The sequence below is a fragment of the Mirounga leonina genome, unplaced genomic scaffold (genome assembly GCF_011800145.1).
Source record: "Mirounga leonina isolate KUSES-001 unplaced genomic scaffold, KU_Mleo_1.0 Mir_172, whole genome shotgun sequence".
NCBI classification, from domain to species: Eukaryota; Metazoa; Chordata; class Mammalia; order Carnivora; family Phocidae; genus Mirounga; species Mirounga leonina.
The window spans coordinates 16,215,807-16,239,939 of NW_023270442.1; the positions used below are offsets into that span (position 1 = coordinate 16,215,807).

Sequence of the window (24,133 nt, forward strand, 5' to 3'; positions counted from 1 at the left end):
AATGTAAGAAAGAACAAGAAATAATGCCAGACACACATGCACTTATTACTGAAATTATTGTTTTTCAGATTTTTTTTAAAGGAATTAAATGTTGCTACCCAGATAGAACTAACTCCCACCTTGCAGCACCTTCTCCTTTCATACTGTCCTGCCTGTGATGTTGTCTGTGCTTTTATAACCTGTGTTTCCAGAGATTACATAGTGTGGTGTGTCTGTTCAAGTTCTACACAAGGCTGTCAAGTTTTATATGACTTTCTGCGGTCTGCTGTTTTGGGGGTTGGCTAACAGTCCTCTGGAGATCTGTCTGTACATCCAGCTGAAACACCAGCTTCCATTTTTTCGTTGTTGCAATAGTACTTTGTCCTGTCTCTTCACAGGCCTATGCGGGGTTCCCTTAGAGCAGACTGGGAGAACGGTTGCTGGGTTAGTGTACACAGTTCAAGAGAGGCCTTCTCTTGCTCAGACTCCCAAGATAACTAAGTGCTAATTTGCAGTGAAGACAATTAACTCAGGTTGAGTTGTCCTGTGATTGGAGATGAATCCAAAGTTACTCTGTTTTGAAAACAAACATGTATATGTTTTTTAACTCACCTGTTTAACCAGTTGCCTGCTTATTTAAAAAGAAGTGTTACGTTTTAGTATGAGCAGCTCCCAATAGAGCTGACTGGTGAAGTTTCGCTTCTCTGTGGAAGCCGGAGAAGCTAAGCAGCTCGTGTGGATGAGCTCATGGGTCATGCGAGAGGAGCTGTCTCAGGTTGCTCCCACAGCAGGGGGGACCACTGTTCAGCCCCTGTCTTCTCTAGCCAGGCAGCTTCCCTTGGAACATGCCATTGGTTTGGGTGGGGTACCTAGCACTTGCTCCTGTCAATGGAGCTCCAGATCTGCTGGGTGTGGCATCCCACCTGGGCATGGATCCGCCCTCATCTGAACTGATGAAGTTCAAGTCTGAGTGAACCTGTTTTGGAGACAAGCAAATTCAAGACACAGACTGACAGTTCTCTTTGTCCGATAGTTTTAGTCACTAAAGCTTACTTATTAGAATGACAGAGCTGCCTTTCATTATGTTTGAAATAGAGTAACTTGATTGGACATCGTAAGAAATGCTTGAAGCTATTACAGGAGAAAGAATTGATTTGATTTTCTTTCCTGTGACTTATGTAGACCAGCGAAGCGGAGTTACACTGTTGGGAAGAGCATCAGCCCTCCCCCGACGGTGTCAGAGCTCTGCAACCTCCTGGTGTTCCTTCTGGATGTTATCCCCTTGGTAAGGCCCCTTGCCGGGAAGAGGCGGCTCCATGCGTGCTTGTTTATGTTCTGGTTTGTGTCCTTGGCCTGATAATCCTCACCTTCCTGAAAAGTGCGTGTGCATAAATACACAACACTTGCAATGTTTTGGCATGAAAGATGTAGCTGAATGTAATCTCTTATGTCTTTTATGTCTTATTTAAAAGAGGTTATAAAACTTTGAGCCAGTTGTAACTGGCCTGAGCCAAAGTTATGTCAACCAGAGGTGGATAGCATCACCCTGCACTTCAGTTCAGGAGTGAGAGTAAATGTATTTCTAGGTAAAACTGTGCTGTTGGCTAATTTTGTCAAAGGAAACTAGTTTCCTTAATATAGAAATAAATGTGGCAACGATCTTCTATTAAGAAAAGTAAAGACACTTGAGGGGCACCTGGGTGGCTCAGTCGGTTGAGCGCCTGACTCTTGATTTCAGCTCAGGTCATGCTCTCAGGGCCCTGAGATCAAGCCTCACATGGGGCTCTGTGCTGAGTGTGGAGCCTGTTTAAGATTCTCTCTCTCCCCCTGCCCTTCCTCTGCTCGTGCACTCTTGCTCGCACATACGCGCGCGCTCTCTCTCTCTCTCAAATAAATAAATCTTTAAAAAAAAACATAAAAAAGGTAAAGACACTTGAAAAGAGAAGGAGAATGTCCATTGATTTGTCTAGATTAAAAAGAAGTATTTTGTTCCCTGATTTGGGAATGAACATGAAACTTATTCATGCTCTAAAAAAATTGACTTCAGGGCACTTGGGTGGCTCAGTCCGTTGAGTGTCTGACTTTGGCTCAGGTGATGATCTCAGGGCCCTGGGATCGAGCGCCACATTGGGCTCCCTGCTCAGCGGGGTGTCTCCTTGTCTCTCTGCTCCTCCCCCGCTCGTTCTCGCTCTCTCTCTCATATCTCATAAGTAAATAAAATCTTTTAAAAAATTGACTTTTTTAAGGTGCCATTTTGAGGTGCATTTTTTTTTTTTCTGACCAGAAATTGGAAACATGTTAGTTAACTCATGTCTGTTTTCCACAGGAACTTTACTCTGAAGTGCAAACCCAATACCTCCCTCAGGTGCTGGGCTGTCTGGTGCAGCCTTTGGCTGAGGAGATGGAGGTGTTAAGCTTACCCGAGCTGACGCATGCCTTGAAGACATGTTTCAAAGTGCTCAACAAGGTCCAGATGCCACCTTCCTACCTGGACATGGAGCCCGCAAGTGGAAGCCCGGTACGCCCCCGGGGAGCTGACGGGGTTCTCTGGGCTGGGCTTATACCTTCCTGGGAGCAGGAAGTAATTAGGGTTGGTTAGGGTAGGAGTAAAGATCAGAGGATATAAAGGTAATATCTAAAATATGCTGCTAAAATCCTCAAACACTTCCCAAGAGCTTTTAGCGTGGAAGCTGACCACCTCGCTTCCCTTTGCGCACCCCCGCCACTTCCTCCAGCAGTTACTGGTTCGATTCAGCTCACTGTCCAGACCTTGTTATGTGTGTGTATTTGTGTGATGTTGGTGTCTTTTTAAACACGTAAGTGAGGGCGCCTGGGTGGCTCTGTCCGTTGATCATCTGCCTTCGGCTCAGGTCATGATCCCAGAGTCCTGGGATCGAGTCCCGCATCGGGCTCCCTGCTCCACAGGGAGCTTGCTTCTCCCTCTGCCCCTCACCCTGCTCATGCTTGCTCGCGCGCTCTCTCTCTCACCCTCTCTCTCAAATAAATAAATAAAATTTAAAAAATAAAAATAAACACAAAAGTGAGATATTCATTTACTTGGGCTGCAGTAAAGAAGTACCACTGACTGACTTAAATAAGAGGACGTTATTGTCTCACGGTTCTGGAGGTCAGAAACCCGAGGTCCCGGTGTGGGCAGGGTTGGTTTTCTCTGAGTGGGGGGAGGGCGAGTCTGCTCCGTCCTCTGTCCCAGCTCTGGTGGCGCTGGCAGTCTCTGGTGTCCCTCTGCTGTAGACTCATCACCCTGCTCTGTCTTCATCCCCATCCTGTCTGTGTCCAGATTTCCTTTTTGTAAGGACATCAGTCATGTTGGATTGGGGCCCACCCTAATGAGCTCATTTTAACCTGACCATCTGCAAAGAGCCTATTTCCAAATAAGGTCACATTTACAAGTATCGGGGGCAGGACTACATCTTTTGAGGGGGACAGAGTTCAACCCATAACATACACTGTTCTCTGACTTGCTTTGGTTCTCAGTGTTCTGGGGACCTCGTTCCATACTGGTTTATGTAGAGGTATCTTCCTCTCGTGTGGTTTCTATGGGATAGTCTAGGTGTGGCTTTACTCTGTCTTCCGCTCTTCCCCATCAAGGGCATTTAGGTGATTTCTGGTTTTTCACTATTACCAACAGCGCTGCACTAAGCATCCTTGCACAGCTGGTTTTGTGGTTGCAGATTTCTCTGAAGGATCAATCCCTCTCCATGGGTTGCAGTCAAACCCATTTGTTTTTAAACTGGGAGAGATGCATGCTCCTCCTAAATTGGCAAGGACGTTGCCAAACGGTCCTCCCAGAAGATGGTAACAGAGTCCCCCAAGCAGTTTGAGGCCTGCAGTCGTTGGATCATTTTTATTTTTTACTTCGCTTAAAGCTTTAAAAACTCTGCCCTTGACACCCATTCAGTGCAGCTGTGGGCGGGAGCGCAAGCCGACTGGGCAGCGGGCACTCCACAAAGGGAGCTGCTCCCAGCTCAGGGTGCAGACTCACTCATAGACTGTTAATTTCCCTTCCAAAGTTAGTCCTTTTATTTTTTTTCTAGCTATTATAGCTAATTTTTAAAAATCCCTTAAATGATTGAAGATACAAAGTTTAACAAGCATGTGTCTTCAAACATAATTATTAATGTTTCACAAAGTGTGTACTATTTCATTGTTTCCTATAGAGCACAGTGGTTTAAATGCTGCAGTGTTTTAAATTTAATGGAATATTCTTCACGTTAGCAGTGTAAGAGGAGAGGTTGGCTAATTAAAGGTTGCAGTGTCATCCCTTTGAAAAAGCCATGGAGTGTGCGCAGATGGGCGGATGGGTACCATATATACACGGGTAAACACTTTATTCTGGCTTTCTGCTCTCATTTTATCTCTTCATGCCTTTATTTTATCCTCAGCCCAATGTCCTCGTTCAGTTTTTTAATTTAAATATGTCAGAAACTGTTTTTAAATAACATTTTTGAACCTTGAACCTAAATAAATAATACAAAGTGGGTTCAAAACCCACCTTCCCAGAGGCACAGAGCGTGGGGTCCCAGCAGCCTCCTCTTTGGACTTGCTCCCCATCCTTCCCCGTGCTGTGCCTTCTTCATTTTATTATACACTTTTACACAGGGGTTCTCTTGGTGCAGAGAATAAGGATTTCAAAAAACAGGAAGTACCTATTCATGGTTTGCCCGATTCAGCTGATACTTGAATCCCTTGGCTTCACGAGATGGGTACAACACAAATTTCCTTTTTTTTTTTTTTTTTTTGCAGAGTCCAGTAAAAGGTGAAAACAGTGAAATGATTATAGACACAAAGGCAGTGATTCCGGCTGATGAAGATGCTTCGTTTCCTCCCCTTAAATCTGAAGACAGCGGGATTGGGCTCAGCGCCTCGTCGCCAGAGCTCTCGGAGCGCTGGAGGGTCCCCAGGGTTTCTCCCGAAAAAGATGATGTTTGGAAGAAGGGTGGGAGTATGCAGAGGACGTTTCTTTGCATCCAGGAGCTGATTGCCAACTTTGCCCACAAGAACATTTTTGGAGTGCAGCTGACGGGGTCCGGAGAAGAGAGCAAGTGTGAAGAGCCCGCGGGCCGGAGGGACGAGGGCGGGCCGCCGAGCTCGGCGGGCAGTGACTCCGACAGGAAGAACCCGTGGGACGCAAAGCCCATCAGCGTGCCCCAGTTTAAGCAGATGCTCTCAGACTTGTTCACAGCTCGAGGGTCTCCGTTTAAGACAAAAAGTGCAGAGTTGCCATCGCCTCTGCCCAGGAGCCCTGGCCGAAAAACGGAGGGGGACTGGGCTGTGGAGCAGGTGGTCATTGAGCTGGGCAGCTCGCGAGAGGGCTGCCGGGAAGCCTTCGCTGCCGCCTGCCGCCTGCTGCTGGACTGCGCCACCTTCCCCGTCTACCTGTCCGAGCAGGAGACGGAGCAGCTCTGCGAAACGCTCTTCCAGCTTCCCGGTGAGAGGGCTGCACCCCCCACCCCCCCGGGGTCTGCCCTGAGGAGTCCTGTCATGTAGCTGGTGTTTATAGATGAGCCAAAACCCCCTCTGCCACGTGCGCTTTTGTCGTTCGTGGTGTGTGCTTTTGACTTGCTTCTTGAAGATGGCAGATTGGTGAGGCTGGGACTGTATTTTTAAACTTGAGGTGTCCCGCACAGCCCATTAAGAGGTCTGGAACATAAAAGGTGCTTCATGATAATCAGGAAATAGACGAGTTCATCAGAGCGGTTGTTAAGGATTTGTGTTCGTTTGCTAAGATTGCCATAACGAAGTACCACAAACTAAGTGACTTAAACAACAAAAATGTACTGCCTCACAGTTCTGGAGGCAGAACTCTTGAGATCAGCATATTGGCAGGGCTGTTCTCCCTTTGAAGGTTCAGAAGGATGTGCTCTAGCCTCGCCCCTAGCTTCTGATAGTTCCTTGGCTCATGGCATCATCACTCCAGTCTTTGCATGGATTCCCCCTGTGTATGTGTATACATCCTGTGCTCAGTTTCCTTTTTATAAGGACACCAGTTATATTGGATTAGGGGCCCACTCTAATATGACCTTGTCTGAACTCATTACATCGGCATCAACCCTATTTCCAGATAAGGTCACATTCTCAGGTCCTAAAGGGACTTATGACTGCAACATAAGAATTTTGGGGAGTTGGGAGGGGGACACAGTTCAACCCATAACAGGCAGTGTCTTAGACGCTCAGGCTGCCGTAACAGAATACCATAGATTGAGTGGCTTAAGCAACAGAAATTTCTTTCTCAGAGTTCTGAAGCCTGGAAGTTTGAGATCAGAGTGCCAGCATCATCAGTTTCTGATGAGAGCTCTCCCCTTGGTTATAGACGGCCACCTTGTCACAGGGTGCTCACATCCTGGGGGTATGAGGGGTCTTGCTGGTGTCTGTTCTTATAGGGGCGCTAATCCCATCATGAGGGCCCCACCTCTGAATACCATCACATTAGGCATTGAGGCTTCAACATATGGATTTGGGAAAGACACAATTCAGTCCTTAGCAGGCAGTGAACACTTTAAAGAAAAAAGAGAGGAAGGTGGAAAACAAGAAAGAAGTGATTAAGTTGGTGGGAACACAGGACCAAGCTGTCCCCTTTTGTAGTCATTACAGTAAACTTCCTGTGTAGTTTGTCTCTTGGCTCATCAGCTGCAGATAACACTGTACTTGGAGGCTTGGCACTTAGAATTCAAGTCCACAGTTTATTTTGGGCCTCTTTTTTTTTTTTTTTTTAAGATTTTATTTATTCATTTGAGACAGAGACAGAGCATGAGTGGTGGAGGGGCAGAGGGAGAGGGAGAGGCAGGCTCCCTGCTGAGTGGGGAGTCCAATGTGGGGTTGGATCCAGGACCCTGGGATCATGACCTGACCCGAGGGCAGGCGCTTAACCATCTGAGCCACCCAGGCGCCCCTATTTTGGGCCGTTTTTAAAGCTAATGGCATGTGTCTCACCATCAAGAGAGCTTGGAAAAACATTTTGAACTCTATACCCACAAATGTGGATTTACTATATGTAAATTTTAAAAATAAGGGGCACCTGGGTGGCTTAGTCATTAAGCGTCTGCCTTCGGCTCAGGTCATGATCCCAGGGTCCTGGGATCGAGCCCTGCATCGGGCTCCCTGCTCGGCAGTAAAGCTGTTTCTCCCTTTCCCACTCTCCCTGCTTGTGTTCCCTCTCTCGCTGTGTCCCTCTCTGTCAAAAAATAAATAAAATCTTAAAAATATATATATATATATTTTTTTTCTTAAATAAAAGACAGACACTGAGTCATCTCAAAGTCCTGAGATTGACATTTTTAGAATTCGAATAACCTGACCAGCTTTTAAAAGCCACTGACTTGTGGCTCTCAGGGTGTCTTAGAATCTGCACATTGCGAGCCATCTTCATGTGGTTTTGTCTGTCTGACTGGCTTCCTTGCAGGAGCCGGCGATTGCAGTTTCCCACCGTGGCTGAGATCCCTCATGACCGTTAGCTGCTGTGTGACCGACTGCTTCCTCCAGAACGTGGCCATCTCCACCCTGCTGGAGGTGATCAACCATTCCCAGTCCCTAGCCCTTGTCATCGAAGACAAGATGAAACGCTATAAAAGCTCTGGACACAACCCATTTTTTGGCAAGCTGCAGATGGTGACAGTTCCTCCCATTGGTCCAGGAATATTGAAAGTCATTGCGGAGAAGACAGACTTCTATCAGGTATTTCCCACTGGGAGGAGGTGGGCGAGACCCACTTCCCAACCATCTGTTTAAAGTTGTCCGCGAGGTGGTAGTCACTGTGGTCGGGATATGGCGGCTCTTGTAACAGCCCCAGAGGGTCGTTTGAGACCTTTGCCTGCCTTGCCTGGCCCCCTGTCCCAGGCTGTGGCACAGTTTCTGGCTCTGCAGCAAGAGTTCGGTAAATATTTGTGCTCGGTTTTAGGCTGACCGGACTTCACATGTAAGGATTGTTAAGTTATCTAAATATGCGGAAGAAGAAGAGACTGTGCCCTAATTTATGAGGTTAAAGGCTGTGAAGCTAGTTAACCTCAAGGAAAACTTAGTACTTGGCAAACTTAGGAAAGATTATTGCTAAAGATGGTGAGCAGGTATTGCGTCCCTCTTTGAGGAGACAAAGTAAAATCACTTAAAGCTACATATGATAGGGCTCATTTAATTGCAAAGAGCTAAAAGCAGTTCCGGCGAGCTCATGAGAAAAAGTGAAGTTTATTTTAGAGATAGTGCCCATGGATGCCAAAGGGTAAGAGCGGAATGCAGCTGGGTCTCACGGGGTGTCACCTGGGCGGGCTGTTAGATCCTGAGGCTGCTCACTCTGCACCTCGCTCGGCCAAGGGGGTGCCCAGGGGTCACCTCACTAACTTGGTTGCCACTTGACCTTCAGTCTGCCTCCTGACCCTCAAGTTTGGTTCCTATAGTTAATGATGCTTGGATGTCTTTCCCTCAAGTCTGAACTCAAGTCAGCACCTTCTGCTTCTCCGGCCCACGCAGCATTGACGGCGGGTAGGAGGTCCTGTGGTGCAGATAGGGATGTGGCCACTCCCCGGGACCTGCGATGATGGGGCCGCAGACCACCCTGAAAAGTTTTGACACTTAGGAAGAGAGATTTTATATATTTTATGGGTGAATGAGATACGGAAACTCTACTGTCCCTTCAGGTCCTAACAGCCCGTGCACTTTTGAAAGCCTTTGAAATTGGCTGCCTTTTCCCTGTTGGGATGAGCTCTTCTCAAGCAGGTCACATAACTGAGGCCACTTCTCGGCTTTGTTTCTTTTTGTTGTTGTTAATAACAGCTATGTTTAGCTATAATCCACGTACCATACAAATCACCCACTTGAAGTGTCCAATTCAGTGGTTTTTACTGTATTCACAAAAGTGTGCCATTTTACTTACTGTTTTCCCTGTTTTTTGTTATCCCTCCTTTACTGTTTTCTTTTCCAGCAAATGGATATTTTCCAGTGTAATGTTTTAATTGCTTTAATGATTTTTCTCAATGTGTTTTTGGAGCTGTGTGTTTCTGCATGTTCCAGTAATAGCATAGTGATGCCTCTATGCCTGGTGTTTTACTGAGGTTTTTTTTTAAGATTTTATTTATTTATTTGAGAGAGAGAGCGAGTGAGAGACCACTAGCAGGGGGATCTGGGGCAGGCAGAGGGTGAGGGAGGAGCAGGCTCCCCACTGAGCAGGGAGCCTGACACGGGGTTCAGTCCCAGGACCCCAAGATCATGACCTGAGCTGAAGGCAGACACTTAACCGACTGAGCCACCCAGGTGCCCTCCTCAACCTTTTCAAAAAACTCAGTTGAAAGAAAGGAGACATGCATTTACTCTGTCTTTTTAGAGCTACCCGGTTACCTTTACTGGTGCTTTTTGTATGGATTTGATTGACTATCTGGGGTCAGTTGTTTTCACCTCGAAGAACTTTGTTTAGTGTTTCTGTTTTGTTTTGATTTTTTTAAATTTAAATTCAGTTAATTAACATATAGTGTATTATGAGTTTCAGAGGTAGAATTTAGTGATTCATCAGTTGTATACAATACCCAGTGCTCATTCCATGAAGTGCCCTCCTTAATGCCCATTCCCCATTTACCCCATTCCCCCACCAGAACTTCCTTCAGTGTTTCATATTATAAAACAGGTCTACTAGCAACAAATTCACTCAGTGTTCGTTATCTGGAAATGTCTTTATTTCTCCTTTTATGGAAGATAGTTTTACTAGATAATAATGTTCTTGGTTAGGTTTTTTTCTTTCTTTCAAAACTTGGAATATAAGAATAAATTATACTTTAATCAGCCACTGATAACCTTGAATATGCAATATTTAAGTAAAGCAGCACCTCTTTTGAGAGAGAGAGCACGTGTGAACGGCGCATGGGGGAGGGGGTGTGGGAAGCAGAGGGAGAGAGAATCCTAAGCAGGCTCCACACCCAGCATGGAGCCCATCACAGGGCTTGATCTCACAACCCTGAGATCATGACCTGAGCCAAAATCAAGAGTCAGATGCTTAACCAACTAAGCCACCCAGGCGCCCCAACAGCACTTTTTCAATAATCCGTAACAAATGCTCATGTGAATGTTTGAACTTACATTGGAATTCACCATTTGGAGACATGATCCCACTGTCTTCTTGCCTCCGGCATTTCTTGTGAAAAGGCAGCTCTTCTTCTTGGGTTTCCCTTGTTAATGAGCAGTGGTTTTTCTCTTGTTGCTTTCAAGATTTTCTCTCTATCTTTGTTAGCATCTCATTGTGGTGTGTCCAGTGTGGATCCTGTGGAGTGTATCCCATTTGGAATTCTTCAGGCTTCTTGAATATATAGATTAATGTTCTTTTATCAGTTTGGGGAGGTTTTTGTCCACTACTTCTGCACATACTTCCCCTGCTCCTTTCTCTTTCTCCTCCCCCGGCACTCCCTCTGTGCTTTTGCTGCTGCCCTTTGACGGTGACCCACATCTCTCTAAGGCCCTGTGCATTTTTCACCATTCTTTTTTCCCTCTGCTCTTCAGATTGCATCAATTCTCTCAATCCATTTTCTTCACCAAGCCTTCCTTCCGTCCGTTCAGATGAGCCACTTAGCCCCCTGAGGAGGGAAAGTTTCATTTCAGTTATTATACTTTCAGCTCCAGAATTTCCATTTGTTTTTGTTGTTGTTGTTTTTGCCTTCTTTTCTTTTCTTTTTTTTTATACCACTTTCCTTCTCCATTCCTGGCCCTTCACTTGTGGATTCAGTCTGTACATGGGCCCCAGCCTTCCCCTGCCTCCCTCTTCTATGCTGCTACATGCAAGTGTGTTTCTGAATGTTCCAGTGATACCTGTGTGCCTCGTGTTTTACTCAACCTTTTTTTTTTTTTTTAAGATTTCATTTATTTATTAGAGCAAGCGAGAGAGAACACAAGTAGGGGGAGCAGCAGAGGCAGAGGGAGAAGGAGGCTCCCCACTGAGCAGGGAGCCAGATGCGGGACTCGATCCTAGGACCCCGGGATCATGACCTGAGCTGAAGGCAGACGCTTAACGACTGAGCCATTGTTGATATCGTGTGCTTGATGGGAAATTGTCATCATGCCTTCCTTTACTTATTTAAACATGGTTTCCTTTAGTTATTTGAACAGACTTACAATGGCTACTTTGAGGTCTTTGTTGAATAAATCTGACACCCAGTTGCTCTCACAGATACCTTCATTGCCCACTTTTTTCCCTTGTGTGAGTGTCATATTTTCTTGTTTCTTTGCACGTTTTATTATTTTACAGTTTTTATTGAAGACTGGGTATTTTAGATAGTGTATCGTAGCAATTTTACTGTGTTCTGGCCCCTCCCCCCGCCAGTCTTGATTTGTCCTCATGGGTTGCTCACTGGTGACTTGCCTAGACTGCTTTGGTGGAGTCTGTCTCCCCTGCCGTGTGAGTCCTTTGGTGCTGCTCCCTGGAGGGATGTATGGTCGCCCTGCAGTGGCGGTGATCTTAGCAGGGTTCTCACTGACCATCTCTTTCCCGGCTCTCTCCGTAAGCTGTCTCTGTCGGTATCACACCCAGCCGTGAGGCTCCACGAACGGCTGGCTGGCTCGCTACTCTCGCGTTTTCAACAATGTCCAAAGGCATACGTTACTGCACGGTCTGGTAGTTTTTTGAGGCCAGTCTGTGGGTTGTTTTGTTTACCTACAAGGGTTCTTCCTAGCTCTCTCTTGTCCTGGTTGTTCCTGATAAACGAGCTGGCCTCTGGTTTAACTTGTTGCTGTTGCGGAGCCACCAGGCTTGTGGTACTTACTTACTACAGAATTCCGTTGTTCTTGAGAGCACTCCTAGGCTCGAACTTCCTCACGCTCTCCTTGAGGGAGCCTTCTGTGTCATGGCCTGCCCCTCGCTCTGGGCAGTCTCTGCATCCCATTGCTCAGAAAGAGCTGGGACTGAGACAGTTACCTGTTTCTCTTGGAGGGCTAGCCCTGCGGGTTGCCCTCAGGGGCCCTGGCCTCTGGTCATCTGAGCTTCTCAGCAACATAACCCACAAGCACATAGGGTAAGAACAGTGGGAACCCCAGGGGGAACCCCAGCACCCCTGGCCTGCAGTGTCTGGATACAGCCTCCACCCAGGAGTGAGGATGAGGCATGAAATGCTGTGGTCTGCTCGTTCATGGAGATGCAGAGCCTTGGACTGGGACCTGGGGGGAGGGGACTCCTCCTGGAGTGGATAGTCACGTTCCTTGTCACACCAAGCTGGGCTGAGCGGGGTGGATAGAGTCGCAGTTCACTGCCACAGACTTGTTGCTTTTACTGGAATTTAGTAGATTTTCTTGAATAAATGTTTCTTTATTGCCTGAATGCCCTTAGGATAATTTCCAGAGACTCTAAATGTTTGATTGTTTTATTTTTTTATAATTTTCATGAGTTATGGTATTTTTTTGAGAGTTTACAGAGCTCCTCACACAGCCAGACTAACTTGTGTACTCAGACCCCATCTACGGTGCCAGGTCCTGGCGGAGCCTTACTTGATTGCTGTTTGGCCTGAGCCCCTCATCCCCCGCTCCCTTGCTCTCTTACCAGAGTTGAGTCTGTGTGGATCTCAGGACCAGGAACAGTGTTAATACAGCAGCAGTGACTGGGCACATCCTTACTTGCTCCTGCATATATCTGAGAAGTGTGGGGTCACTGTGTTATAAGGCGCAGGAACTAGAACAGAAGAAAGAATTTGGTCTGTGAATCTTTGGAAAGCTATCCATAGAATGAAAATGACTGCATTAAATACTCTTGTTTTGATGATGTACCCTTAATGATGTGTTTGGAAAGTAGGCTTTTCTGAGTTCTTTCTGAAGCCTTGATTTTTATTTTGAGTCCGATTTGGTGCATATCTGAGTCCTTACCACTTGCCGGGTACTGGAGTGCACTTTATAGAGCATCCAGCCTCATCCAGAGCGGCCGCAGTGGCTGGTGCCTGCCCATGTCAACACGCTGGATGGCAGGCAGCGAAAACACCTGCACCAACAGCCAGGCCACGCCCCAGTTCTCGGACTCCAGGTGTAGGGCTGGTTCCAGATCTCCTAGCCCTTTTCTCATTCCCACAGAACAACCCACATGCCAGTGTTTGCGATGCCCACGATGCAAAGAATAAGGTTCGCTATCCCACGAGTGCCCTCACCTTTCTAATCAGGTGGTAATGGCAGAATTCAGTTCACTGAGAAAGGGTTCAGGACATGGGGACTGAGAAGCTTAACACAGATGAAGGAGCAGGCGTGTGTTTTGTGACCAACACCAACTCCTTAACGCTTCAAAAAACATTGTTTTAAAACTTCCAGTCTCTTCCACGTAAATTTGCCCCCAGGGGCTACAAGTAAGGGGACTACTCTACTTAATCAAAAGTTTTGTATCAGAGGTTTCATTGCAATTCGATAATTGGAAATCACATTCCCTTAGATTAAAAAAGTAATGAAAATAATGGTTAGAGGCTCGAGCCAGTCAATGGTTAATTTGATCTAAGCAGAGAAGATAGTTTTGTCAAATAGAAATAAACGGGCCAAAAGAAATCATTTGACCTGAGATGTACTTAAAAATATCACAGTCTGTGAGGCGTGGTCTTTTCCCATGACCTGGAAGAATGCCTTCAGAAATTCCGTCCCAGAAATGGGGCCAGCCTTCCCCTTGAGTCTCACCCAGTTGGGTCAGGCACCCCTCCGGTGCTCCCTGGGACTTTGGGGGTGGGGGGGCTGCAGCCAGCTCCAGGCCCCATATATTTAAAGAGCTAAGATCAGGGCTGAGGAGATGGAGGACTTGATTTGGGATGGGATTTGTGTCCTGAAAGTGAGCTGGGCATCTGCTGTGGCACTGTGCACAGAAATGGGAACAGACAGGTTTGTGGCATTAAAGCTGAAAGCCACGATTCTTCGTCAGTACCACATGGTGACCGATGTCTGCCAACCCTAGGGGGTAAGGTGCTGTGAGCGTGTCTGCGTCGAGATTGGCGACCAGTGCAAATGCTCCACACTTCCTGGAGCCCATGGCTCTGCAGCCCCCGGTGCCAGCACACAGTGAGGCTCGGTCAAGTGTGCTTGTCGAAAGGATTTGTCAACCAGTAGGTTCTTGCTTCCAGTTGGTTTCCTCTCTGAAAGTAATGTTAATGTCTGGGCAAGAGCTGCAGTGTGCTTAGCTGCAAGTTCAGACTTCAGGTTTCAGGGAGCACCTGGCTGGCTCATCGGATAGAGCACACGATGCCTAATCCCAGGGTCATGAGTTCAAGCCGCACATGGCCATAGAGCTTACTTAAAAAACAAAAAGAGTAGTCTTGGGGTGCCTGGCTGACTCAGTAGAGCATGTGACTCCTGACCCCAGGATCATGAGTTTGAGCCCTACGTTGGGGATAGAGACACCTCCAAGGTTAACCTATAACATCGCCTGGTGGGGTTTTGGTTTGGTTTGGGGTTTGGTTTGCTTCATTTTGTTTGTTGGTGGTACTTCTTTGTATATTGAGGATCCAGTTCCTTGGGGCGGGGATTGGACTGGCACAAGGAAGAAGTGTGGGTGCTGCCTGTGTACACACAGTCTCCCTTCTGCCCCAGAGGGTGGCTCGTGTGCTTTGGAATCAGCTGAACAAGGAGACCCGGGAACATCACATCACCTGTGTAGAGTTGTTCTACCGGCTGCACTGCCTGGCGCCAACGGCCAACATCTGTGAAGATATCATCTGCCATGCCCTCCTGGACCCTGACAAGGTAAGTCTTTGCAGCCTGTCATTTCTGTCCTGCAAAGATCCCAACTGCCAGGCCACCCATCCCTGTATGTGCCCGGTGTAGACTTACATGTACTCCACCCTTCTGGGGCTCAGTGGACATCCTGATCAATAAGCAGAGGTGTTACAGAATCTCAGGATTGGGAGGCCTTCAGAAGCACTGGCCATCCCCTTTAGAGTCCTAAAAACATGGGTTGTGTCCATATTAAGACTCACCAGGGAAATCTCCCCCAACTTCCATGATGTTTGCAGGACACTGAGTGCTTGCAGGGATCCTAGAGCCGCTGGTGAAGTAGGCAGTCGTAGAGAATGCGTCACCCTGGCCATCCTTTGCAGTCAAGTTGTGTCCTTGCTCTCTGAGCCACTTGGGCCTGGCACGTCCAAGGTGTGTGATCTTGTGATCTTCGACCACAGGCCCAGGTGTGACCCGGGACATGGGCTAATGTGGAGTCTTGAAAATATGCTTTACTGTGTTTAAGTGAGCAAGGAAAAGAGGATGCAGGTCTTCCTTTCCGCCGGCCAAGTGGGACCCCACGCACACCAAGAGCCCAGCACTGCTGCTGATGTTGCTGTCATTCTGCTGAGCTCTTGTTTGTCACTAAAGTCGGGTTTGCTGTGACTGCAAACAGTGTGCTGTGAGGGAAGTAGGTGCCTCACTCCCGTTTATTTCCTAATCAAGGGGACAAGACTGGAAGCTCTGTTCAGGTTTTCCGTCATCTGGCACCTGACAAGAGAGACGCAGGGCAGTCGTGTGACATCTCACAACCGCTCCTTTGATAGGTAAGATGGTCCTCATGGGTACATTACCCTTAATGCAAAGGACGCTTTGCCAAGGTTCCTGGGCAGTGTGTTGGGCCCAGGAGGGGGAGATGTGTAAAATTGATAGCATGACCCCATTTTCTGGATGCACAGCAAACGATTCCCATGATCCCCTGAGTGACTTTAGGCCAGACTCATGTGAATACGTAGTAGGAATTTTCTTAATTTCGTCCTGGTGGGAGGAAGCCCAATACATCAGAATCACCTGAGCAGCTTTGAGATCATACCTCGTGAGGGAACCTTTGTAGGGAAATGGAGGTGGTCTGGGTCTCTATCAGGGCAGTGGCTACCCTGAGTGTGGACACTTGAGTATCATTGACCGTGTGAATGTGAGTTTTATTGCAGTATAATCTGTTGCACTTTAAAAAAAAAATTCCCTTCCTTGTTTCCATGTGTCTGGGGCCAGACACACAGCCTTAGAGAAATGCCAGCTGATTCTGATGCTGGGGGTCCACCCCCACAGTCAGTTTAATCAATTTGGGGTGAAGCCTGGGCGTCAGGATTTTAAAAGCTCCCCCAGTGATTCTAGGGTGGAAATCCCTTGTCTTTGTCTGCTTGGGTCTCCTAAGCCCAGCATGGGTGAAGCTTCCCACGGGCATCCTGGTGCACGGGATCACCGGACGCTGGCTCGATGGTACCCTTCCCACCCACAGATCCCTGTTTGTCGTGCTGGACAGCCTGGCCTGCACGGACGGTGCCATCAGCGCGGCAGCCCAGGGCTGGCTGGTGCGGGCGCTCTCCCTTGGTGATGTGGCGCGCATCCTGGAACCCATGCTCCTTCTCCTGCTCCAGCCCAAAACCCAGAGGACCTCCATTCACTGCCTCAAGCAGGAGAACTCAGCGGGTGAGCACACCTCCCAGGGCGGCCCGGGGAGCTCTGTGTCCCCAGGGCCTCTGGGCCTGGGAGGGAGCAAGGGGCCGCCTGGACCCCAGCTGCCTATTAGGACAGTCAAGGTACTTAGCCCCGCTCAGTGGTTTGGCTAGATTCCAGCGGTATGAGGGTACTTTGTAAAGTTGTGAGGACTCTTCAGATGTAAGCAGACGAACCAGCACTTAGAAATGCTAGGGAGTGGGTTTGTTGTTTTAGCTGAAAAATCAGATTTTTTTTTTTAATAAAAAAGGAAATCGTTAGTAACCCATGTTCCAATAAAAATAGCTGATTTTTTATTGTTTTGCTACTGAAAACAATTCAAATGCACCTAAGGTATGAGGAAAGAATAACAGACCCTCCATCCCAGTGTCTCCCAGGTCAGTGCCTTCACTTAGAAGAGTCGCAGTTCCATGTCTGGCTAGGCCGGTGCTTCTCTCCAGATCGCTGCTTAGACCGAGGGGTAGTTTAGGTTGCCTTCAGCTATGAGTGGCCGAGAAGTTGAAATTTCCATGTAATCTGGTCAATTGTACTTATCTAGAAAATAACTTTTCTTTATGAATCTTCAACAGCAAGGTAAGTGGTTTCTTCCTGTCTGTCCATTTTTCTATCACGACCTGAGTGGAAACCAAGAGCCAGAGGCTTAACCGACTAAGCCACCCAGGTGCTCCCCGAGGCATCTTTAGCACAGATTAGTAGAATATAGGTAGGAAGAAGAAAAACGAGGCTGAAATAAACCTGATGAGCGCATTACATGTGGGTGATTAGTACCTAGCACAGTTTTGAACTACATGACTTCCCACGGTAGGTGTGTTTTATGACTTCCTGCCGTTTTCTCAGTGATGATTTTACAAGCTTTGAGTTAGCTTGTTTAGCCCACTGGGCTGTAAATATTCTGTTTGTACCAGTCTTATCCTACAGGGAGAAGCAGCCAAACACCCCCATAAGCAGCCATTTCTGAGACGCTTCTTCTCTTTACAAGGTTCCCTGACTAAAACTGGAACCTCTGGTTTTCCTTTAGGAAGGAAAGCTGGCTGCCTTCGCAAAAAGAAGGCATTCTATTATTCCATGTTATAAGAAAGTAAAATCCAAAGAAGTATAAACTAAAGCACCTTCTTCAAAGTTTGGCTGTCATTTAGGGCAGCTAAATTTTTTAGTGTTCCCTTGTGTGAAGAAGAAAGTCCTAATGCCACACATCCCAGTTTTAAAAGTCAGGGCACTTCCTGCTGCTTCTTCTAACCCATGTTTCCTGCTACCTTCCTAATAAGAGAAAATGTCTTTTCCCTGCCACGTCCTTCCCCTGAAAGCAACTGGAAGAGTTCTGCTATACCCCCCACCCTATCTCTATAATATTGTAGATACCTATTTTGGAAGATATCACCGTGAGCCTTAGGCAGCTCATCGATTTCTAATGTCTTCTTCTTCCTCCTTTCCTAATCTTGCTTGATGCTCACGAAATAGATTTGCTGAGAGCTGCATATGTAAATAGGTTTGGCCATACGGACCAAACACTGCTTTCTGGCTGTTCCTTTTTAAAGAGACCCGAGTATTTTAAAGTGTTGCGTATTTTCTGATTACAGAAGTACTAACATGCTTATTTTAACAATTGGAGTAATAAGGAGGTCAAAACGCGCACGAAAGTCCCCTGCAGTGCTCGCTAATAGAGCTAGGTACTGTTGATGGATGGTGGATAGTCTTACAGATTTTTTCAGAGCCGCGTATTATAGATGCTCTCCCCTAAATGAGCTCATTCGATACAGTTTGATTCTGCAGCTTGATTTTTCTTCTTTTAATACATCCCGCACATTGCTCCATATCAGTACATACAGGTGTATCTTTTAAAAACCCAAACAGTCCTCCATGGCATGCATGTACAGCAAGTTTTCTCAGTCTCTTAATGTTTTGTTCATTTTCCAGCTTGTCTGCACACGTGACAGTTCAGCAATACCTTACAGCTTTGAAGACCTGCTGGCATTCCTGTGGGATACATTTCTTGAAACTCATTTCTTGAAAGGAACAAAATAAAATGCCCTTTTTTTTTTAATCACCCTCCCCGTAAAAGTTGTGATACTTGTATTTTCTATGACAATGTAACCAAATTATCTGATTCCCTGAACATTTTAAAAGACCTATTCACTTTTACTTGCTGTGCCTTTTGTCCATAATACAATGTAGACTCTGGTGTCTTAGTTTTATGGGAGAATTTTATTAACATCAATCTTTCTGGGGCACCTGGGTGGCTCAGTTGTTAGCATCTGCCTTCAGCTCAGGTCATGATCCCAGGGTCCTGGGATCAAGCCCCACATCGGGCTCCCTGCTCAGCGGGAAGCCTGCTTCTCCCTCTCCCACTCCCTTTGCTTGTGTTCACTCTCTCACTGTCAAATAAATGAATAAAATCTTTATTAAAAAAAAAAATAACATCAATCTTTCTGTCTGGCTTTAAGATAAAAATCGTTATAGAACCCTTCTGTCCTGAGGTCATTTGTCATTTTGTAATTTTCAGAAGACTTGCATCGTTGGTTTAACAGGAAGAAAACCCCCTTCAAAGAGTCATGTGGAGCACCCGAGTTTCAGGAAGGCAGCTCCGAAGAAGGCATGCCGCTGAGCCAGTTCACCACCGTTGACCGTGAGGCCATTTGGGCCGAGGTGGAGAAGGAACCAGAGAAGTGTCCACCCGGAAGTGAGCTGAGCGAGGACGACCTTCCCTACTACATGGACCTTCCCGACAGGACGGCCTGCAGCGCCCTGGACAGCAGCGAGCACACGGAGTCTGCAGACACGAGCTCTGCCCACACGGACAGCGAGCACTCATCCTCCTTTTCCTCCCCTTCCCACGACCCGCAGGAGCTGAGCAACGAAGAGAGCTGCTGTGCACCCATCCCCGTAGGCAGCAAGGTTTACCCCAAGCGCTCAGCCTTGCTGGCGGCCTTCCAGGCAGAAAGCTTCAAGTCTGGTGCCAAATTAAGCCTGGCACGCGTGGACTCGGACAAGACCCAGGCTTCGGAGTCATTCTCCAGTGACGAGGAGGCCGACTTGGAGCTCCAGGCCCTCAGCACATCCCGGCTGCTAAAGCAGCAGCGAGAGAGGCAAGAGACCGTTGAGGCCTTGTTCAAGCACATTCTGCTCTACCTGCAGCCCTACGACTCCCGGCGAGTTCTTTATGCCTTCTCAGTGTTGGAGGCCGTGCTCAAAACCAACCCCAAGGAGTTTATCGAGGCGGTGTCCAGGACCAGCATGGACACCAGCTCCACCGCACACCTCAACCTCATCTCCAACCTCCTTGCTCGTCACCAGGAGGCCCTCGTTGGCCAGAGTTTCTATGGAAAACTCCAGACCCAGTCTCCCAGTGTGTGTCCCCACTCTCTGCTGATCGAGCTTCTCACCTACCTGTGCCTCAGTTTCCTGCGCAGCTATTACCCTTGTTACCTGAAGGTCTCCCACCGAGACGTCCTTGGCAACCGGGACGTGCAGGTCAAGAGCGTGGAGGTTTTGATTAGAATAATGATGCAGCTGGTCTCCGTGGCCAAGTCTGCCGAGGGGAAGAATGTGGAGTTCATTCACAGCTTGCTGCAGCGGTGCAAAGTTCAGGAGTTTGTCCTGCTTTCGCTGTCCGCGTCCATGTACACGAGCCAGAAGCGCTATGGACTGGCCACGGCCGAGCGAGGCCGGGCCCCACAGGAGGAGAGCCTCTTTGAGGAGAGTCTCATCAACCTGGGCCAGGATCAAATCTGGAGTGAGCACCCCCTGCAGATCGAGTTGCTGAAGCTCCTGCAGGTGCTCATTGTCTTGGAACATCACCTGGGCCAGGTCCAAGAGGAGGCCGAAAATCAGCCGGAACTGTCCCGGGAGTGGCGGAGAGCCCTGAACTTCCAGCAGGCCATCAGCGCCATGCAGTACGTGCAGCCCCACCCTCTCACCTCCCAGGGGCTGCTGGTGGCTGCCGTGGTGCGGGGGCTGCAGCCGGCCTACGGCTATGGCATGCACCCGGCCTGGGTGAGCTTGGTCACGCATTCCTTACCGTACTTTGGAAAGTCCCTGGGCTGGACAGTGACCCCTTTCATTGTCCAGATTTGCAAAAATTTGGATGAGCTGGTCAAGCAGTATGAGAGCGAATCTGTAAAGTTCTCTATCAGGTACGGCAAACCGTTTGATACGTTATCGCTATTTTGAGGCCAGTGTTTGTGATGAACGGCTGATGTGCCCTAGAAGCCAGGTGGAGGATAATTTCAGCCTAATCAGAAGCCAGTTTAGCACTGTCAAGAGGGGGTAGCCAGGAATGACATGCTCATGTCCTTCATTTTTGATCCCACACAGACACCAAGGCTAGCTGAGCTTGCAGCTACTCGCCGTGACTTTTGCAAAACAGAAATAGAAACATGCATCACCTTCACAGAAATTCTAAAACATTTTTTCCAAAGTGACTGAATGAATGTAAAATAGCACAAAAAATGCCCCTCATTATTATAACAAGATTTCATTATAAGGGTCCCAGTTTATTGAAGATAGTGCTAGCTCTCTGGTGTCTGCATTTATAGGTAGGATTAAAAACCTGACAGCCTCATTCGTAAAAATACTCAAAACGAGTTTCCCATTTCTTCACCAAAGCATAACCTCCAAGAGGGAAAACATTTCTCCGGATTACCCACTCACTCTTTTGGAAGGTCTGACAACCATAAGTCATTTTTGTCTTTTGGAACAACCCAACCAAAACAAAAAGGTAAGTTTGGGGGTTTTCTTTGTTTTTTTTTTTTTTTCCCCCTGAGTTTGAGGCACATTTCATATATTGTTTTGTCTTGTTTAGATTATGACCAGTTCAGATAAGAAAAGTGCATGTGTAAGGAACATAGATATGTATGCAAATGTATGCTTGCAAATAATGCAAGTGCATATGCAAATATGAGTGCACAAATACGCAAATGTAGTTTTGTTCTGGCCCTCCCCAGGGCGCCTTCCCCTCGCCCATTGTTTTATCAGTAACCAAATGGGACAAAATGTTATCATTTTTGCACATATTTTTTACAATGACTTCATGGTGTTTGTGAAATCTGCAGTCTGAAGACATTTTAGCTGTCAGTTGCTGTGCCCTATTGGGGATTAAATTTTCGAATGCGGCTAATGCTTTGGCTGAATGACTGAGTCTGATGTGGAGTCTCAGACTCCCGGGTGCCCAGAAAGAAACCACAGGAAGCATAGGACCCAGACTCCCACCCCAGCCGCGCCCTGGCCTCGTGGGGAGGGAGCTGGTACGGCCAAGTCTCACGCTCATTTTCGATTTTAGACCACCGCTGTAGGCGATCCTACCAATTTGAAAAATGCCAAGAATGCCATTCTGGAAGAGTTGCCTCGAATTGTTAACACCATGGCCCTTCTCTGGAATGTTCTGAGAAGGGAGGAGACTCACAAGAGACCCGTCGATCTCCTTGGAGCCCTGAAGGGATCCTCTTCCGTTTACTTTAAAACCACCAAAGTGAGAGAACTTCCTCTGTGGTTTTATTACTTCTTTTGTCTTGTATTATCCCACCAAAAGTAAACGTGTTCAGGAATATATTATCGATGATAGCACCAATACCACTCTGCCATAACTCTTCCCTTTGCCGCGTTCTAGACCATACGACAAAAGATTTTAGACTTCTTGAACCCCTTGACGGCGCATCTGGGAGTTCAGCTGACAGCCGCGGTGGCAGCAGTGTGGAGCAGAAAGAAGGTGAAGCGTCTCAGTAAGATGAAGGTAGAGTCTAAAAATCAGAGTTATACTTGAACTTACTCTGCCAGAAATACCAGAGTCACATGTAATCAGAGGTGACATCGGAGGCCGGCCCGGGAAACTGCTGAAGTGGTTTCAGTGTTTTAAAAGCTGCGCCTCCCTCTAGGCTTGTTCGGGGGGGCTCTCCCCTGGCTTGTTCTCGGGTCTCTGTGTAATGAATACCTAGGTTAACCTTTTAAATGCAGTATCTAATAGCACACATTCAGGAGCGTATATAGCGTGTATGTTCCACAGAAAAGAGAAACCACCGTGAACCTACCACCCAGCTCAAGGAACGGTACGTTATCCTCCCTGTGAGAACCCCTGTGGGCCCTTCCCTGGTTGTAGTACCATCTTATAGCTCTTCTTTAAACTATTTTTTTAAAGACTTTATTTTTTTTTAAGAGCAGTCTTAGGTTCACAGCAAAATTGAGGGGAAAATACAGAGATTTCCCGAGTGCTCCCTGCCCCATATGTGCATGGCCTCCCCCACAATCAATACCACCGCCCCCCAAGTGGTGTGTTTGTTCCAGTCATGAACTTACATTGACACATCAGGTTCCATAGGCTTTTTAATTTATAAAAATAATACCTACAAAAATGTAAAACCGATGTAAATCCTCCATTCCTATTCCCAAAGATAACTTCAGTTCACATCTCATCTGTTCTTTATCCACTGATTGGTCCATCACTAAGTCTTCCAGGGACTTGGTTTATTTCTGCAAAACCAACACTTTGTTCTCTCTTGACCCTCTAGGTTCCTATCTCATATCTCCCTCAGAGGGTCTTTCCCACCCCCTGGACACTATCTCAGTGCCCAACATAGGGTCCTGTTCCCTGAGGAGGCACAAGAGGTTGGTGGTCCAGGCCACCGTGCTTATTAGCACTGCGGGGTCTTCCCTGGTGGTAAACCTGATCCTTCCAAGTGCATGCAATTACGTTATGCAGACTTCCATCATCAAACATGGACTTCCCACACCAGGGCTTTCCTGCCAAGGCTAACTTATCAAGAACCTGATTGATCTGGTTTTTCTTTTACTGACCTCGTACTTCCAGGGCTGTCTTTCAGTGCCAGCCTGCTTCCTTCAAATTAAGTGTGTCTGTTTCTAAAATGCTTTCTGAGGGGCACCTGGCTGGCTCGGTCAGTAGACCATCTAACTCTTGATCTCAGAGATGTGAGTTTGAGTCCCACGATGGGTATAGAGATTACTTTTTTAAAAAATGAAATAACATGCTTTCTAAGCTTGAACATACCACTGTCACTGCCCCATCATCACCTGCCCCTGTTATTCCTAATGTATGTCAGATGCTGATTACATTCCTGTGAATGAATGCTCAGCCTCCTCTTTATCCCCACCAGTAGAGTCCTTTACCCAGTTTTTGTTTAAATATTTACTTTAAAAAGTTAAAGCTCGTTCTCCCTGGGGCAGCTATTATAGAATACTGCATCATTCTTATTTTTGTTTTCTCTCTGTGAGTTTTAAGGGAGCTATTTTTCCACTTGGCAGATTGTCCCAGCAGCAAGCGCATCCCAGCTGACCCTTGTTGACCTGATCTGTGCGCTCAGCACCCTGCAGACGGACACGGTGCTGCACCTAGCAAAGGAGGTGGTGAAGAGGCCGCCGCAAATCCGAGGGGACGAGGTTGGAAGCCTGGGGATCTTCCAGATGAATGCGCGGCACCCTTCTGTCACCGTGTCTTATAAATTGTGTTTGGGGAAAGGAAGCGGGGGTCACAGGAGCAACTGGGATTTCCTGGGGTTGGGGAATGGAGCTGTTCTACTGGGCTTGGGGGAGACCCCGTGAGGTGTGCCTAATGGGCTTCAATGCACCTGTTTGGAGGTGGGAGCCGTTGGAGGTTAGGGCCCATCTTTCATCATTACATCCCGGCTGCAGCGCGCCCTGCCTGGGAATGGGTTCTTTCTAATCACCTGCAGCCTAAAAGACGTCCTAGAGAGGCAAAGCCAGATGCTACTTACAGGTGGCAAGGACCAGCTTTATTCAGTAGCTACCGTGTTTGGGGAGA

At 47.4% G+C, this 24,133-nt stretch overlaps 1 protein-coding gene across 4 annotated transcripts in view; it reads left to right on the top strand.

The window, feature by feature from the left end:
- The window catches only part of DOP1B (DOP1 leucine zipper like protein B), a 103,517-nt gene that overhangs the window by 53,711 nt on the left and 25,673 nt on the right, over positions 1-24,133 (top strand). For 3 of the 4 annotated variants that reach the window (XM_035017663.1, XM_035017665.1, XM_035017664.1), the window contains exons 12-23: positions 1,162-1,264; positions 2,306-2,497; positions 4,744-5,428; positions 7,400-7,671; positions 14,509-14,661; positions 15,358-15,458; positions 16,151-16,341; positions 18,869-20,498; positions 20,971-21,082; positions 21,644-21,832; positions 21,971-22,093; positions 23,617-23,751. In XM_035017663.1, coding sequence (XP_034873554.1) covers positions 1,162-1,264; positions 2,306-2,497; positions 4,744-5,428; positions 7,400-7,671; positions 14,509-14,661; positions 15,358-15,458; positions 16,151-16,341; positions 18,869-20,498; positions 20,971-21,082; positions 21,644-21,832; positions 21,971-22,093; positions 23,617-23,751 — 3,886 coding nt within the window. The remainder of the gene's footprint in view (positions 1-1,161; positions 1,265-2,305; positions 2,498-4,743; positions 5,429-7,399; positions 7,672-14,508; positions 14,662-15,357; positions 15,459-16,150; positions 16,342-18,868; positions 20,499-20,970; positions 21,083-21,643; positions 21,833-21,970; positions 22,094-23,616; positions 23,752-24,133) is intronic. The other variant, XM_035017666.1, reaches the window with a different exon arrangement.